Source organism: Syngnathoides biaculeatus, chromosome 4, assembly GCF_019802595.1.
Source record: "Syngnathoides biaculeatus isolate LvHL_M chromosome 4, ASM1980259v1, whole genome shotgun sequence".
Classification (NCBI taxonomy): domain Eukaryota; kingdom Metazoa; phylum Chordata; class Actinopteri; order Syngnathiformes; family Syngnathidae; genus Syngnathoides; species Syngnathoides biaculeatus.
In genome coordinates this window covers 18,384,485-18,402,696 of record NC_084643.1, presented here as the reverse complement: position 1 = coordinate 18,402,696, position 18,212 = coordinate 18,384,485, and the positions used below count along the sequence as shown (strand labels likewise).

The 18,212-nt window shown below is 42.3% G+C and overlaps 1 protein-coding gene across 1 annotated transcript; it reads left to right on the top strand.

The window, feature by feature from the left end:
- The first annotated feature begins 7,227 nt into the window (after nucleotides 1–7,227).
- Nucleotides 7,228–16,755, top strand: ggt1a (gamma-glutamyltransferase 1a). Its single transcript, XM_061818057.1, has 12 exons — nucleotides 7,228–7,394; nucleotides 7,487–7,617; nucleotides 7,697–7,786; nucleotides 11,626–11,818; nucleotides 12,122–12,282; nucleotides 12,412–12,561; nucleotides 12,920–13,056; nucleotides 13,597–13,784; nucleotides 14,919–15,046; nucleotides 15,241–15,353; nucleotides 15,427–15,540; nucleotides 16,006–16,755. Exons 1-12 carry the CDS (start codon nucleotides 7,228–7,230, stop codon nucleotides 16,150–16,152), a joined length of 1,719 nt encoding a protein of 572 aa, XP_061674041.1. The 3' UTR covers nucleotides 16,153–16,755.
- The last annotated feature ends 1,457 nt before the right edge of the window (nucleotides 16,756–18,212 follow it).

Genomic DNA, 18,212 nt, shown 5'->3' with positions numbered 1-18,212 from the left:
TACATCATGGCCGGCCTCACCACTGTTTTGTAAACTTTGCCCTTCATCCTCGCAGAGACTCTTCTGTCACATAACACACCAGACACCTTCCGCCAGCTGTTCCAAACTGCTTGGACCCATTTCTTCACTTCCTTACCACACTCTCCATTGCTCTGGATTGTTAACCCTAAATATTTGAAGTCCTCCACCCTCGCTATCTCTTCTCCCTGTAGCCTCACTCTTCCCCCTCCACCCCTCTCATTCACAAACATATATCCCGTTGTACTTGGGCTAATCTACATTCCTCTCCTTTCCCGTGCATGTCTCCATCTTTCCAATTGTTCCTCTGCCTGCTCCCTGCTTTCACTGCAGATCACAATATCATCTGCGAACATCATGTTCCAAGGGGATTCCAGTTTAACCTCATCTGTCAGCCTATCCATTACCACTGCAAACAGGAAGGGGCTCAGCGCCGATCCCTGATGCAGTCCCACCTCCACCTTAAATTCTTCTGACACACCAACGGCACACCTCACTGCTGTTCTGCTGCCCTCATACATGTCCTGTACTATTCTAACATTTCTCTGCCACACCAGACTTGCGCATGCAGTACCACAGTTCCTCTCTTGGTACTCTCTCATAGGCTTTCTCTAGGTCTACAAAAACAGAATGTAGCTCCTTGTGACCTTCTCTGTACTTTTCCACTAGCATCCTTAAGGCAAATAATGCATCTGTGGTACTCTTTCTCGGCATGAAACCATATTGTTGCTCGCAGATACTTCTGTCCTGAGTCTAGCCTCCACTACTCTTTCCAATAACTTCGTGCAGTTCAGCAACGTTATTCCTCGACAGTTCCCACAGCTTTGCACTGTAGCAGCATTGACCATCAATACAACTTCAGATTTTTTTTCTCAAGCGTATGTATAAAAAATGTCTTTTTTTCTGATCCCATATTGCAGAAAATAACTTACATACCCATTGACAGAGCAAATTAGCCTGATGATGTGACATTTTCACTGAGACATCTATCTCATTTTTTTTTAATCTCCTATTGCTATCTAAAAAGGTCTTACTAACAATTGCATGTATGTTGAGAGGCAACTTTTTGTATTAAAACTATGACTGTGACAGACACACAACAGTCGCACTCACAATCACACCCAGGGGCAATTTAAAGTGTCAAATTAATGTTGCATTTTTGTGGGATATGGAGGAAAGTAGAGCGCTCAGAGAAAACCCACAAAGGCATGAGGAGAATATGCAAACTCCATTTAGGAGGAGCCCAGGATTTGAACCCCAGTCCTCAGAACTGTGAGCCCATTGCTCTAACCTGTTGCTCCAATGTGCCACCTTTATTATTAGATCATAGTTGTATTTCATTTGATTTTTTTAAATGAAACACTAAATTCTCTTTCATCATCCCCCAAGCTGCAACTCCACTTGGCTTGGTGAGTTCAGTGTATCCTTCAAGTCAAAATTAAAACTCAGCATTATGTCATGCAAAACTACGAAATGGAACAAAACTCAGTACTCCCGTAATTTCTTGAGTATAGTGCACCATGAAGTATAATGCGCATCCCCAAAGTTGACCTAAAAAAATAATAATAATAATAACGTGCATGTGCTGATGTAGTGGTAATATAATTTCGGGACAGGCCATAGGACATGCTTCTCCCGGTCCCTGTAATTGTCAGAACAGAATCGCTCAACCAACCAAAATAAATGCTCAATGATGGCACAACATGTTATCAATACTGTTAACACATATTTATATCTTAAAAATATAAACTCTTTAACATTGTTCATTTAACACTGCATTAAATATTTGTGCATAAAACGTTTGTGCATAGTGCAGTTTACCCGCTACATTACACATCCTTGGCCTAGCCTTCAAAGGAAACATTATGACACATTTCCAATCCGAAAAAGATCCATAGTAGCTTTATTTGGTGCATCGCTTTGGAACTCATCATTGATGACTTGAAATATTTTTTAATCCCAAGAGTTTGGGTTGTGCAGCCCAACCTCTCCCCTCCATTTGGCTCCAATCCGTAGCATCTTTCACTATAGCGTCAAGTGGGTATCAAAACAACTTGAGCTCAAACTACGTAGAAACGAGTGAAATGGGCATATTTTTAAAAAAGTGAGCATTTCAATTTTGTGCACTCTCCTGTTTTTTTTCCCATGTCCCCATGACGCTTGTATGACAGTTTGAGCTCACGTTGTTTTGATACCCACCTGAAGCCATTGAGGCGAGCTATCGTTGTTTCCGCCTGCAATGCTACATATGGGTTGCCAGCATCATCGGCACGAGTGATGACATTTCTTTTAAAAGCAGATGCACAACTAACTGTTTTAGTCGCCATTTTTTTTTTGTCTCAGTTTAAGTTTAAACAAACTCATGGGCAGTCGTTTCTGATCTTTGGTGCAATAGCAACAAACATGCTACACTAACAATCATAAAATGCTAGCTCCCGGAGGAAGTCTGAGAGCTCAGGTTGGGTGCGCACATTACCGTAATATATATAAATGTGTCAGTCTCATTTCGTTCATTCTGTTCTCATGCTCAAAACCGGCTGAGAAATCTGTGAGAATGCACTGCCGCTGTTTGTGATGCAATCTTCTCAACTGCATTCTCCTTGTGGGTTACCTTGTACACATGTATCTAACCCATTTGCTGCTGCTGCTGCTGCTCTTGCTGTTGCTCCTTTGATTGCATTGCAATCGAATTACAAAAGATCCTCTTCTGAATCAACCAGGTTCAGAGTTTGCCTCGGAAAGGCTGGCAATCATTCACAGCAGATGAGCACAGTTCTACAATTGTTACAAATGACAAAAATGTGTCTTTTTTGCAAGCACCACTGTTACAGGTTACATCAATATACCATAATTTTTCTCGAAAATAATGGTATATTGGTAACTTTTTCCAAAAATATTTGCAAAAAATTAAGAGCACATTATATTTAGGTATGGATGAAAAGTAAAAAATACAATCACATTGTATAGTCATATACAGGTACATAGCGTGGTAAAAAGAACTTGTAGATAGACATTTCGATATGATATTCGATGTCTTATGTTACACATTTTTATTTTGCAAATATTTTTGGAAAAAGTTGCCCATTATTTTCGAGAAAAATTATGGTATATTGATGTAACCTGTAACAGTGGTGTTTGCAACACAAGTAAATGTCACCAAAAATGGATAGATTAATTATGTCATAGTCCTGCCAGTCCAGCCCTGGCTGGGCGGGTCCCAGCACTGATTAGGAGGCGCACACCTGCACCTCATCCTCGTTGATTAACCCCTGTATTTATAGGACCCAGGGGACGACTGGTCTTCGCCAGATCATTCGCAACTCATGCCCCGTTCCTGCACTCCTGTATCGCTGATCGTAAACCCTTGTGTACCGACCTCCGCCTGTTCTCCGACAGACCCCGTAAGCCTGACGCCTCTGACACTCCTGCTATCTCAGATCGATCTCACGTGTACCGACCCCTGCCTGCCCGCGGACCTGCTCTCTACGCCCCACGTCCTGACTACTGCTGCTACGCTTGACTGTCTGCCTGATCCCTGACCTTGGAATGAATAAACACTTTTCCCAAACTGCCTCTGCTTCTCCGGAGTCCTGCATTTGGGTCCTCCTTCCTCTCGGTGGATCGTGACAGAACGATCTGGCCAAGACAGGACCCAGCAGGAAAGACCTGGCGTCGCCGGGACCGACGTGAGATAAATCGGCTGCCGAAGGACCAAGCCTGTCCTATCCGGGTAGGCTCCATGATGTTGACCGCTTCTTCCAAGTCACACACACCACCTGTGTGCCATGAATACGTCCCGACCACGACGCGCTCAGCACCTTATATTCTTTTGGACTCCGATTTTTTGGAGTATGAGGAGGATCTTGATTTATATGACCGGCTGCCTGACTACGACTCAGATTTTGACTATAAATTTCCTCTATCTTTAAGCCCAGTCAGTTTGTTTCACCTCCCCGTGTTTCCAGCCCCCAAGTGTCTTCGCCCTGTAGGTCCAAGTCCTCCAATCCATTTGTGGGAACCCGCTTGGCCATCTACCCGGGTCCTCCGCGTGTCAGCCAGAGGAGACGCCCAGGCCGAGCACTCCCTTGTGCCTACCGCTGCGCGGCAACAAAGACACTGTCCTCGTCCACCCACTCCTCACCAGCAATGGTCAAACCAGCAGACCCGCAGCTGGTGGCGAAGCCTCAAGCCCAGGGGGAGGAGGGGTCGCCAAATCACGAGGTGTTCTACCGCAAAATGCGGGCGGAGATAGAGCGGCAGAGCGCCGAACTGGCGGTCCTCACGGCCCAGGTTGACCTCATGGGGCGGGGTCAAAGACGTTTCTTCCGGGTCTGGCTGTGAAAGCTGGCACATATCCAGATTTTGCTTGGATTTAAAAAATGTTCTGTATTTAAATTTTTTTTCAATTAATTTCCAAATTATATGTAATAATATTATTACTTCAGATTGGAGGGTTTATTGTACATAGAAATTTTGGACAAAGCCTTCCTTTAAAACCAGGTATTTACTGATTAGCATAATATATTAGAAGCAAGATTTCAAGCAAGTACACAGTACTAAAAAAGATTGAGGCACTGAGCTATTTATAGCTGTACTAACAAGCCACAATTTGTGACATGCAAGTCCATCTTCAAATTTCAAGCATGTCCCAAGTAACTGGAGCAAAAATTCAGCGATTTGATCCTGAACTCAATAAATCAGTCACAAAATTGCTCAGTCATAACAAACCCTACAGTGAAGAAAATAAAGAAAATGCTATATTGCAAGTTCTCCCACTTAGAAATCATGGAGGGGTCTGAAATTTTCACCGTAGGTGCATGTCCACTGTGAGAGAGATAATCTAAAAAGAAAAATCCAGAAATCACAATGTATGATTTTTTAACAATTTATTTGTGTGATATAGCTGCAAATAAGTATTTGAACACTTATCAGCTAGAATTCAGACGCTCAAAGACCTGTTAGTCCGTACCGTACTGTAAGTACTGTGTGAGGTCGTTAGAATCAAAGACACCTGTCCACCCCATACAATCAGTAAGACTCAAACTTGTAAACGGCCAAGACCAAAGAGGTGTCCAAAGAAACCAGAGACAAAATTGTACAACTCCACACGGCTGGAAAGGGCTACGGACAAATTGCCAAGCAGCTCGGTGAACAAAGGTCCACTGTTGGAGCAATCATTAGAAAATCGAAGAAGCTAAACATGATAGGCAATCTCAATCAAAGTGGAGCCCCATGCAAGATATCACCTCATGCGGTCTCAATGATCCTTAGAAAGGTGAGGAATCAGCCCAAGACTACACAACAGGACTTGGTCAATGACCTAAAAAGAGCTGGGACCACCATTTCTAAGGTGACTGTTGGTAATACACTAAGACGTCATGGTTTGAAATCATGCATGGCACAGAAGGTTCCCCTACTTCAATGAGCACATGTCATGGCCCGTCTTAAGTTTGCCAATGACCATTTGGATTTGGATTTCAGAGGAGTCATGGGAGAAAGTTTTGTCGTCAGATGAGACCAAAATGGAACTTTTTGGTCACAATTCCACTAAGTGTGTTTGGAGGAAGACAACTGATGAGTTCCAACCCAAGAACACCATCCCTACTCTGAAGCATGGGTTGGTAGCATCATGCTTTGGGGGTGTTTTTTTGCACATGGGACAGGACGACTCCAATGTATTAAGGAACATAGCACATAACTTAGTACACTTTGTTCAATGCCCATTTATGAAGCTCATTCCATCATGACCTTGCTTTAGTCTTTAGACCAATTGGTCACGTGAAATATTGTGGACTTGCTGATCTCCCAAAGCAATGAGGTAAAGCCACTCAAGATGGCATTTCCAGTATTTATACATGTTAAAGATAACATGTTTACAGTCGTTTTTTTAATGGCATTGTTTTCTGTTTTATTCCAAATCATGACTACCATTTTAGTCTTATTAATTCAGTTCATTATGAACATCAAGCTTAGTTAATGTTTGACGAGATATTGGTGAGCTGCTCTCACCTGGATGCGTCGATAGTTTCATGGTGATCCATGAAGTTACCGGTTGGCCTGGATGATGGCTTGGTGTGGGGGCTCCCCTCTCATCGCCCGTGGCTGCTCCCTGGGACGCCCCTCCCTTTTCATTCTCCTGTTTTGTGTGCCCCTATCTGCCCTCCTTTCAAACAAGTTGGGGATGTTTTCCTGTCCTTGGGCTAGGCGAGGACTGGAGGCGCTGTGGGCCCTACGGGTCATGGGGACTGAGGGGCAGTGGGGTTCTGGCTCATCTTGGGATGGGGGAGGGGGATCCGGTGGCATTGGGGTTGCACCCCCCGCCAGGTAGCTGTTTGGGATAACAGACGTACTGACCCTGGGTGTGGGGTGCGTTCTGTCCACTGGGTGACTCTAGTGTGGGGCCCTTGGTCCAATCCCACCCTCGATTGATTGGGTTGGGTCCTAAGCTTCCATGAGTTAGGCACAGCAGTTACAGAAAGTAGTTGTCAGTCTGTGCATGTAAAATGGCGTCAACTCACTTGCATGTGTCCATAGGCACATACACTTGGGACTCTTTCATTGGGTGAGAGCCACTCACTTGTTGCGACAACTAACTTCTGAATATGCAAATTGTTTGTGTATTCACCCCACTTAATACTTTTGTTCTATAGAGTTCTATAATTTACTTAGTTAATCGAAACACATTTCAGTTGTAAAGACTGATTCATAACCCTTGCCCTTCATGCTTCTTTTATTGTCCGTGTCCTGTTCTATCCTATCTGGTCCTGTCCTTACTTCACAGTGTGGGCCGCTAGCTGAAGCCCAAGGCAATATCTATATTTAATTTTGATTTGTTGCAGAAGTGTCATGATTTGTTTATTTTTATTATTTTTTCTTTCACATTCTGTCTATAACTGTGTATCTTCTCCCTCTAGAAACCTTGTTCTCTTTGACTGATTGCCCCTCAACAAAGATCAATTATGATATTTTCTTAAAAAAAAAAAAAAAAAATCACATAAGCCTTGAACCTCCAATGTAACACAATAAAACTTCTGGCAGAAAAGAGATACAGATCCTCCAGTATCTAAGTGAAACAAATGTTCCGCTATCATTTCTTGAGAAGATCACAGTAAATGAATGTGCTATAAATGACAGCTAACTTGTCTAGGCCTATCTGAGTCACCAAATCCTGAGTGAAAATGGTCTCTGTTGAATTCATGTGCCAGAAAAATGGTTGCAAAACCTCTGGCTGCTGGTCTGGTGGTCCTTCTCGTGCTTGTCATGGGCCTGTTCCTGTTCATAGCCATGGGGAAGAAAAACATGGCTACTCCCTCAGGACACTTGTTCTCAAGGGCTGCTGTTGCGACTGACGCTGGGAAGTGTTCAGAAGTTGGAAGGTGAAGAGCTGTTTGTTTCACAAATGTGCTGTTTATATTTGTAGTGCTTGTATGTGTGTCTACATAACTACAAACCTCTCTAATGTCCTTAGGGAAATTTTAAAGAAAAACGGTTCAGCAGTGGATGCTTCCATTGCTGCCTTGCTCTGTGTTGGCCTTGTCAATGCACACAGCATGGGCATTGGTGGAGGGGTCTTCTTTGTCATCTACAATGCTGCTTCTGGTGAGTTTGCGTCATTATTCAATTTGAGTGATATTTAATGAGAAAAATAGACCCTTGCTCTCTTCTTTCTACTGAACAGGTAGAGTAGAAACCATTGACGCAAGGGAAACCGCACCCAAGAACGCCACTGAGGACATGTTTGGCAACAACACACAACTTTCTCGTACAGGTACAATCACATCCACCTGGGATAGACGAGTCTTACTGTGGCTACATTTCCACGAGGCGGGACAGTCCAGTTTGCCCTGATTTTCTATTGAATAGTAATATATGGATAGCTCAGAATGCTACTAACTCCAAATCAGTCTGGCACAGATTACAATCACACACTAAATACAAGCGACGCTCCCGCCCAGTAGAAAACTATAGAGGGTTAGCTTTCACTCCACACATCCACCAAGCCGCACCACCATCCACTCCACCATTTAACATCCATGAAAGGGATGCAAGGCAGATCTTTAAACAAAAAAAGATCGACAATGTGCCGGACCCAGACCTTGTGTCACCATCCTGCCTCAAAGTCTGCGCAGACCAACTTCTTATCAGGTCTCTTTGACTGTGTGAAGTACCAACCTGCTTCAAACGCTCCATCATACTCGTCCCCCCAAAAAGGAGTAGTCTCAGATCTTAATAACTACAGGCCTGTTGCATTGACATCTATTGTCATGAAGTCCTTTGAACACCTTATGCTGGAACACCTCACGAGTGTGACAGGTCCCCAGCTGTACCCAATGCAGTTTGCTTATCGAGATACCAAGCCTGCAGAGGATGCTGTTAACATGGGTCTGCACTTCATCCTTGAACATCTCAACAGCAAGGGAACCTATGTGAGGATCCTATTTGTGGACTTCAACTTGTTTAACACCATCATCCTTCAACTCCTCTCCTCCAAACGTCTTCACTTCAAACTTCAGTTGAGCGTCTTGCCTGCCATTTTAGAGTTGGATGTACAACTTCCCGAGGAGCAGGACACAGCAGATGAGGCTGGGGGACACCGCCCCATCCATGCACACTATCGGGACCGGGGCACTCCAAGGTTGTGTCCTCTCCCCTCTGCTCTTCTCACTCTACACAAACGACTGCACCTCAAGGCACCTGGCTGTCAAACTCCAGAAGTTTGCAGATGACACCACAGTCATCAGCCTCATCACAGACGGCGCCGGGTCTGCGTTTTGACAGGAAGTGGTGAGACTGGAGCTTTGGTGTGGTCAACACAACCTGGCGATGAACACTCCAAAGACTGTACAGATGATTGTGGATTTCAGGAGGCATCCTTCACCACAGCTGCCCCTATCCAACTGTCATGTGTCAACCGTCAAGATCTTCAAGTTCTTGGGAATTACAGACTCAGAGGACCTGAAGTGGGAGACGAACATCTATTCCGTCGTCAAAAAAAAAAAAAAAAAAAAACAGTAAAGGATGTACTTCTTGTGGCTTCTGAGGAACCAGGGCCTGTCACAAGAGCTGCTGAGACAGTTCAACACAGCGGTCATCCAATCAGTACTGTGTACCTCCATCACATTCTGGTTTGGGGCTGCCACAAAAAAGGACAAAGTCAGACTCCAAAGGACAATGAAACCTGCTGAACGGATTGTCGGCACCACCCTACCCACCCTTGAAGACTTGCACGCCACTCGAACTAGGTCCATATTGGGCAGGATTCTATCGGACCCTACAGAGCCTGGCCTCTAGCTCTTTCAGCTCCTTCTGTAGGGTAAGCGCTACCGATCAATGCAAGTCAAAACTAGCAGCCATTCAAAATAAATTTTTTTCCCCCACTGGCAATTAAGTCATTAAATTCTTGATCAGCCAACGTACTATTTTCTGCCTTGTGCTGTTGTCGGGACACACCCTCCCAACCCTGAATAAATGCAGAGTGTTGTGTCAGAAAGGGCACCTGGCTTAAATGTTTGCCAAACAAATATGAGCGTTCAACTAAAGAATTCCATACCAGAACAGTTGTGGCCCGGGTTAAAAACATCCACCCCAGCACCGTAAACCTGCAGGGTGTTGGTGGAAATTCATCTACTGTGGGTTGAAGACAAAGAAGAGGAGGAAAGCGGTTTCGTCGGCAGAAAAAGAAGAGGGATGCCTACAACTGAGGGTAGGGACTTTGTCAGTCGAGTACTGACAATCTTTTACTACGAGGCCAAGTTGTTGTAACGTACAGAATGTGGTTTGGCTACGCCTTGCTGAAATAAGCGGGCCGTCCATTAAAAAGATTTTGCTTGGATGGCAGTGTATGTTTTTCCAGAACCTGTATGTACCCTTTATCATTAATGGTGCCTTCACCGATGTGTATGTTACCCATGCCATTGGCAATAACACAGCCCCATACCATTACAGATGACGTTTTTTAAAAACTTTGCGTCCATGACAGTCCAGATGGTTCTTTTCCTCTTTGGCTCGGAGGATACGATGTCCAAATTTTCCCAAAAACAATTTGAAATGTGGACTCATCGGACCACAGAACACTTCCACTTTTCATGAGTCCATCTTAGATGAGCTCAGAACCAGAGAAGCTTGCGGCGTTTCTGGGTGTTGTGAGTAAATGGCTTTTGCCTTGCATAGCGGGGTTTAAGTTGCACTTACAATATGTATGTCGCGCCAAACTATATTTACTGACATTTGTTTTCTGAAGTGTTCCTGAGCTCATGTGATAATATCCTATACTCACTGATGTCGGTTTTTGATGCAGTGCGCCTGAGGGATCGAAGGTCACAGGCATTCCATGGTAGATTTCAGACTTCCTACTTACATGCAGTGATTTCTCCAGATTCTCTGACACTATTCACAATCAGAATAAGCTTTATTGGCCAAGTGTGTAAAAAATGATGATATAATGGACTGTAGATGATGAAATCCCTAAATTCCTTGCAACTGTTGAAATATTTTCTCGTGCACTTGTTCACAAAGAGGTGAAACACGTCCCATACTTTCTTATCAATTCAGGGATGCTCATTTTATACCCAATCATCGGCTCCACTTGTTCCCAATTATCCTGTTTACGTGTGGGATGTTCCAAACAGGTGTTGGTGGATGAGTATTCCTCAACTATCACAGTCTTTTTGCCACCTGTCCCAGCCATTTTGGACTGTGTTCCAGCCATAAAATTCTAAGTTAAAGGAAGACTCTCCCAAAGTTATAAGGAATGGGAGCACACATTAAAAGGCGCACATCGCCATAAATAGTAACCGTGAAGTGTTGTGTGCCAAGAGCCAATAAAGCATAACAGCGAGTCGATGCTCCTTGTTATTACTACTCCCGCCATTGATAAAACAAAACAATAACAATGTACAATGTTCAAGCGTTTGAGCCAGAATACACAAGGCGGAACTTGACGTGTTAGAGAGTGGGCGTGCCACTAACGACAAACAATAATCCCATTATGTGGACCACGGAGATTTGTTTAATGCTTTTCTGAGTAGTTAGTTTAGATGTAGAGAATATACCGCACACGTGGCCAGACTTTTTTTTTTTTTACCCCAAGTTGTACTTTTCAAGCAGCCAGCTTCTCGGATGAACCGGCGGCGGGGATTGCGGGAGGGGGAGAAGGGGGGTTTGCATGCGCACATCGCCATAAATAGTAACCAAGAAAAGTTGTGTGCTTATGTGTATATGTATTTGTGTATCTGTATCTTGCACATATCCAGATTTTGCTTGGTTTTAAAAAATGAATTTTTTTTCAATTTTTTTCCCCCAATTAATTTCCAAAATATATGGGCAATAATATTACTACACATTGGAGGGTTTATTGTACATGTGAGTTTTGGGGAGTCTTCCTTTAATGATTATTTGCGAAAAACAAACTATCAATTTGAACATTAACTATCCTGTCTTTGTAGTGTATTCAAGTAAATAGAGGTTGAAAATGATTTGCTGATCATTGCATTCTCTTCTTATTCATGCTTAACACAACATCCCACCTTTATCAGAATTGGGGTTGTAATTAAGAACAAAGAACAGGCCTCTGATATTCGAACCACTAACAATGTTTGCACATGACAGGTGGACTGTCCATAGCCATTCCCGGGGAGATTCGTGGCTATGATTTGGCACATAAGAGACATGGCCGGCTGCCTTGGAAAGATCTGTTTGAGCCAAGCATTGCCTTGGCTCGTGAAGGCTTTCCGGTTGGGAAAGCCTTGGCTTATGCAATCTTTCAAAGCAAGGATTCCATTGAAGGAAACGCAAATCTTTGGTGAGGAGCGAGCATCACCAACATAAATGGTGACAGCATTAATCCTGCAATATTCTTTGTGCTGTTTTTAAACACGCTGCAGAGAAAATACCATATAATCTTATGTGATTTAAACATATTTCACTCCTCATCATACACTCCCTTGTTGTGATATTATATTCATTCAAGTCACTCTGCATTTATTGTGTTGCAGCAACCATTTAAAATAAGAAACCACACACACTTTTAGCGAATTGCAGTGTTATTTGAGTTTTACTTCACTTCTACATACTAAAGAGATTTTCTTCTCTTCTCATCATTCAGTGAAGTGTTTTGTGATTCACAAAAAAACATTCTCAGGGAAAATGACATTATAAGATTCCCAAAGCTGGCGGACACATACCAGAGAATAGCAGAAGATGGTCCCAACATGTTCTATAATGGCTCAATGGCACAGAGACTCGTGGAAGATATCCAGGCTGCAGGTCTTTTTTTAAATTATCTATTAGAAATTTAAAAGAACAATGTATGTAAAGAATACAATGACAAATTAAAAAACTAGCAAACCAAAGGAAGAATAATTAAATCAATTGAAACCTCAATCAATGTTCTAGGTGGGATTATCACCTTGAATGATTTATTGGAGTACCAGCCAGTACTGAATGAAAATCCCCTGAAGATTAGTGTTGGGGAATACACCATGCATGTTCCGGATGCCCCCTCCAGTGGCCCAGTGTTGGCGCTCATTCTCAACATAGTGAATGGTGAGCAAACTGGCCAAGCTCTGATGTAGTCATGCACAAGGGAAGATGCCAGTGATCACAGAAAACAAAGCTACAGCTCAAGTCTGCCTGTGAATAAGAAAAACATTTAAACCATTAAGTCGGTGTTGAATTGAATGGAAGCTGTTTTTACCGATGATATAGGAAGAGAACGTTTACATTTGTCCATTTGTTCCTGTTGCTTTTGGACGGGAGTGAACACTTTCATGACCCGACGATGTGGAAACACATCTGAAATGGATTTTTGATACATTGATGGAGAAACATTATTAACTCTTTCGGCCAAGCAAATGTGGTGGCTCGTTCGTTGCAGACTTTTGTCCTTCTGGATACTTTGTAGGGTACAACTTCACCGACACAAGCGTTTCTACAGCTGAGGAGAAGACCCTAACGTATCATCGCATCCTAGAGGCTTTTCGTTTTGCTTACGCAAAAAGGAGCAGACTTGGGGACCCCCATTTTCTTAATATTACAGATGTAAGCTTCTGCATTATCGCTGTCTTTCACAAACTGATAATTCAATGAATTTACAGTTGTCATTGTCTTTTTCTCAATTGTTTTCACTTTTCCACCAACCACATGTCATACAAATACTGTGTTTACTATAAACATGACTGAATTGTGGGATTAATATTAACAAATTGGAACCCTCCATAGTCTACTTCTAACCTGGTGGTAGTCTATGGAGTGTTCCAATTTACGAAGGATTTTGGGTTATGTCGCCACTGTAGGAATAGACGGTTTCATAAAACGCTGCTTCTTAATCTTTTGGTCAGTACTGTATCACCAAAATGGCACCATGCAGGTTCCCAACTTCATAATGGGTCTTTCAGGTGTCTTAAAATGATGCATAGTTTTATTTTATTTTAGGATAAAATTATTAACTTTTATTCCATTTAAAAATCAAAGGATTATTTTCACCTTTCCACCTACTAGATAGCAATATTGAAAAAAATATTTTTTTATATATTTCCAGTGCTCATGGTCTTTTCCTGCAAATTCTTTTGCTATTCTCAGCTTATCCAAAACATGACATCGGCTTACTTTGCCGAAGGCCTAAGGAAAAAAATTACAGATGACACCACTCATCCAGACATTTACTATGAGCCGGATTATTTTGTCCCAGACAACCACGGAACAGCTCATCTGTCTCTCATTGCTGAAGACGGAAGCGCCGTGGCAGCCACCAGCACCATTAATCTATAGTAAGATTCTCATCAGCCTTGTCAGAATAAATACAAACGTTCACTTCCATTTGACCTACATAGTCAATCTCAAAATTGCTGCATCCATATATTTGCAAAACAGCACAGTTAAGAGCAACAGTATTATTGTATACCCTGGCCAAATTTTGAGTAAAAAGTATCTTTGAACTAAAGGCCCAAGGAAGTGGAAAAACACTCATAATTGGAGTTATATATATCCAAAATATTCATCCTTCCATCCATTTTCTTAGCCACTTATCCTCACAAGGGTCGCAGGAGTGCTGGAGCCTATCCCAGCTGTCAACGGGCAGGAGGTGGGGTACACCCTAAACTGGTTGCCAGCCAGTCACAGGGCACACTGAGACGGCAGCAGTCATACTCACACCGATGGGCAATTTAGAGTACCCATTTAGCGCATGTTTTTGGGGATGTGGGAGTAAACCGGAGTACCCAGAGAAAACGCATGCAGGGACGGGAAGAACATGCAAACTTCACACAGGTGATGCCGGGATTTGAACCCCAGTTATCAGAACTGTGGGGTCAACGCTCTAACACCTGCGCCATTGAACCAGTAGAATATTCTAATCAGCAGTAAATTTAGAGCAGGGGTCATCAACCTATTTGAGGCTCAGGGCTACTTCGTGAGAACTGATTGTACGAACGTGAACGTGACTTGTTTGCAGCAAACTAGTCACAGTTCATTATACATGAATATACATAATACATTAATTTTTTGTATGATGTGACAATACAGGTATTTAAAAATTTTAAATAACATAAGCAAGTCAGATTCAAAATTTAAAGCTGTGGTATTTTTAAAACATGCCTTGCGGGCACCTTAAATTGTCCTCGCGGGCTCCCAAGCGCCCGCGGGCACCGCGTTAGTGATCCCTGATTTGGAGTATAGATATGTATTTATTGAGATATGAATAATTTAGATTTTTTGGGGGGAGGGCGGGGGTGAAAATGTTAATAGATGAAAATAGGCAATTTAAATATTTATATCTGTTCTAACTTTAAGCTAACATAACCATTAAACAAACAAAAAATGATCTCAATTTGCCCACAATATGAATAATTTGGTGCCTTGCTATACATCTTTGTTTAACTTATACGCTTGTTTTTTGCAACCAGCTTTGGCTCCAAAGTCATGTCCCGATCAACTGGAATCATCTTTAATGATGAAATGGATGACTTCAGCTCTCCATACATAACCAATGGGTTTGGAATCCCTCCCTCCCCTAACAACTTCATCCAACCAGGTGAGACCCTTCCATCTAAGGTCATGACCATTGGAGTGGATGCGTGAATGTTTTTTTTTTTTTTAAACAAATAAATTATGAGCCTCAGTATTCACAATGACAGTTCTTAAAGGCCTATTTGCATTTGCCATCTTAAGAAAGCTCAGCTCGGAGTTGTTAAAGAAAGCATTCACTATAGGTGCATTGTGTTCCAGGCAAGAGGCCTCTGTCCTCCATGTCTCCCACAATCATCTTTGATAAAGACAAAAGAGTTAAAATGGTTGTCGGAGCATCCGGGGGCACAAAAATCACCACAGCTACTGCTTTGGTAAGACCACTCACACGCAACTGAGATGCAGTCTCATTCACTTACTTGCCCGTTCCTTTTGCCCCGTGGACAGATCATCCTGAACTCCTTGTTCTTCAAGTATGACCTAAGGAAAGCGGTGATGGAACCACGAGTGCACAATCAACTCAACCCAAACATGACAGTAGTGGAGCAAGATTTTGAAAAAGTAAGTGAAGGTACTATGTGCTGCCCAAGCACCTTCCCCTTTACCCTTTTTGCTGCGCCCCCATTTTCAACCCTCAGTCATGTATTTTAAATACTGTATTAATAAAAATGACCCTGTCTTTCATCAATCGCACGCAGTGTTCTGATATTTCAAAGGAATTTCTTGGAGTCCTCAAGAGAATTACACATTTGGTGCTACCTTTGTTTATTTGGGGTTATTCAAGGCACTTGAAATGGTGGCATGTGTGTACTGGTCTGTTTGTTTCCGAACACAATACTTTCTATATTACTGTTCTTTTTTTGGCGATGGGTAACCCTTTTTTGGCTTGAGCACTTGCCACCCAAAAAAATTCTGTGAAAGTGCCGAGCTGGGAGGGAAAGTGGGGATCGGCGCGATCGCTTTGTATGCTCCAGCAAACACTTGCTCAACCATGCATCTTAAGATTGGTGTGTGTGTGTGGAACAGAGAGTCCTAGAAGGCCTGATCTGGAAGAACCACATAACACAGCTGCAGAGGACTCCAGATTCTGTGGTTCAAGTGGTGATGCGACAAGGAGGGCATCTTCTCGCAGAATCAGACCCCAGGAAAGGAGGATACCCTGCCGGATACTGAATAGGGTTCCAGACCCCCTCCAAAAACAACCCCAAAAAACAAACAAACAACAACAAATGCACAGCAAAGAACGACACGATCTTAACACTGCCGCAAAACAAACACATTCTATATATTCAGCATTTCTGCCTTTAGATTTTATTCATGAAGTAATAAGCTGCATTTGTTCTGAAATGTCTTTTAGATATTCCCACTGATGATATTCAGTACTTCTAAGGCAGTGAATGTTGATGGTTTACACATTTAGAAAGATGTTGCAAAAGTTAGATTTGGACAGTAGCCATCTCATTTTCAAAATATTTAACGCAATTCATGATAATTTAAAATACAGTTGTGCAAAATGTTTGAATAGCAAATTTAGACATTGTAAACTGTCAACAGTTGGTGTTAAAAATTCTTCGCTTTCATGCCATTTAAGAATGCAAGTGGTTATAAAACCAGACTTGGAAGCAGCTGCTCTCATGTTGTTTGCCTATTAAATGTCTCCCAATATCTTACTTCTGATCATCAATATGATCCTGTTTGTATGACAATAAATAATAATGTTCCCCTACAATAAGCAGACGCATCACCTTATTATTTTACAAAAACTGTACATTTTATATAAAGTAGCTCTTGAGTTCATGTATTGTTGATTCTGAAAACATTTGCAAATATATTTTTCTAAAACTGTGTTATGACAAAACAGTCCTTGTTCTTTTATCATATTATCCCATATTTTCGGTGTGATTTGTATTCAACAGTTGTGGTCTGACTTTTTAAAATGTACCCGCAGTATCTTAATTGTGTTTTTCTTCCCTTCTCAGTGGTTCTATAGCCTCTGTTTTCTCTCAAGAACAAGATAACTATGTGAAGAGGTCTCTCTTTCTTGATGCCCTCCCATTTCCTTTAATTGTGCTTAGTTTTTCCTCATTCCTTAGTGTCAGACAGAGGAGCGAAGCAACTGTAAGTTTTCTGTCTCTCTCTCATTGCAAAGAATTCAATAAACTGACAAACAACAACATTTTCCTGATTTAATTCCAAAACACACTTGGTGTCGGAAGTGGGATCTAAGGATCGACTGTAACACCAGGGACTGGAGGAGACTGATCATCTAAAACAAGTCGCTGTCTTGCCCCTTACCTGAGAAATTTGAGCGGGAGAATTCGCTGGCCCTTGGACAATTCACTGTCGGACTTGTATTGTCCTCCAAATAAATAATTATGGTAAAGAAACATGTAATTCCTTGAAAATTTGATCATTTCATATGGTATACTGAATTTGAAACCATTTGTCTTTGGATTAAGTGGTTTTGGTAATTGCTCTCGCCCAAATTCCATTGGTAAGGGTCAAGCCCTTAACGTCCAGGTTATAAAGGTCAGGTTAAAGTCATAGATAAATTTCCCCTAGTTTGAGTCTGGGGGGCAGGGGTTTGTATACCTGACAAAAAGATATGTAAGACATTGAAACTTGCTCTTCTGATACAGACAGTGCACAAGCTCTTGCTTGCTTTGATGTATGCTCATTAAAAAGACCCAACAGGAGAATAATCTGGATTTCATCAAAAGCGGAAGTAGAAACACTACGGAATTGGATACTGGATCTGCAATGTCAGTCACCTCTAAGAAGGATTCCCAGGCACACTTCTCACATCTGGACTTGCAGTTTACTGGTGCAATGCTAAAAATGTACATAGCGGCGTTGTGGGGGGGGGGGGGGGGATTTGGGGGGAAAATCAAGGTAAAAATATACTATGGCGATCAACAGCGCACGCTGTCCCTTTATGTTGTTGAGAGAGGAGGTGCTCCCCTGTTTGGCCGTGAATGACTTTGTGAAAAACAATTGGATTGGCAGTCAAAGAAGTGCAAGATACAGTAAAGCACCGCCCCCACCAAAAAAAGAGAGCAACGGTTCTACAAATGAAAAAATTGACAAAAATACTGTCCAATGCAGGAGAAGTATTTCAAGATGGGATAGACAAGCGAAAGTACCTGAAAGCCCAGATTGCTCTGGATGATGACGCTGTGCCCACAAGGCATGCCCAGTTCCATACAATTCCCGCCCCAAAGTAGAAAATAAAC

Coding starts and splice junctions, on each gene's coding strand:
- ggt1a (XM_061818057.1), top strand. CDS start 7,228: ATGGTTGCAAAACCTCTGGCTGCTGGTCTGGTGGTCCTTCTCGTGCTT. Junction 13,785..14,918: donor ACCAGCACCATTAATCTATA/GTAAGATTCTCA, acceptor TTTTGCAACCAG/CTTTGGCTCCAAAGTCATGT. Junction 15,354..15,426: donor TCACCACAGCTACTGCTTTG/GTAAGACCACTC, acceptor CCCCGTGGACAG/ATCATCCTGAACTCCTTGTT.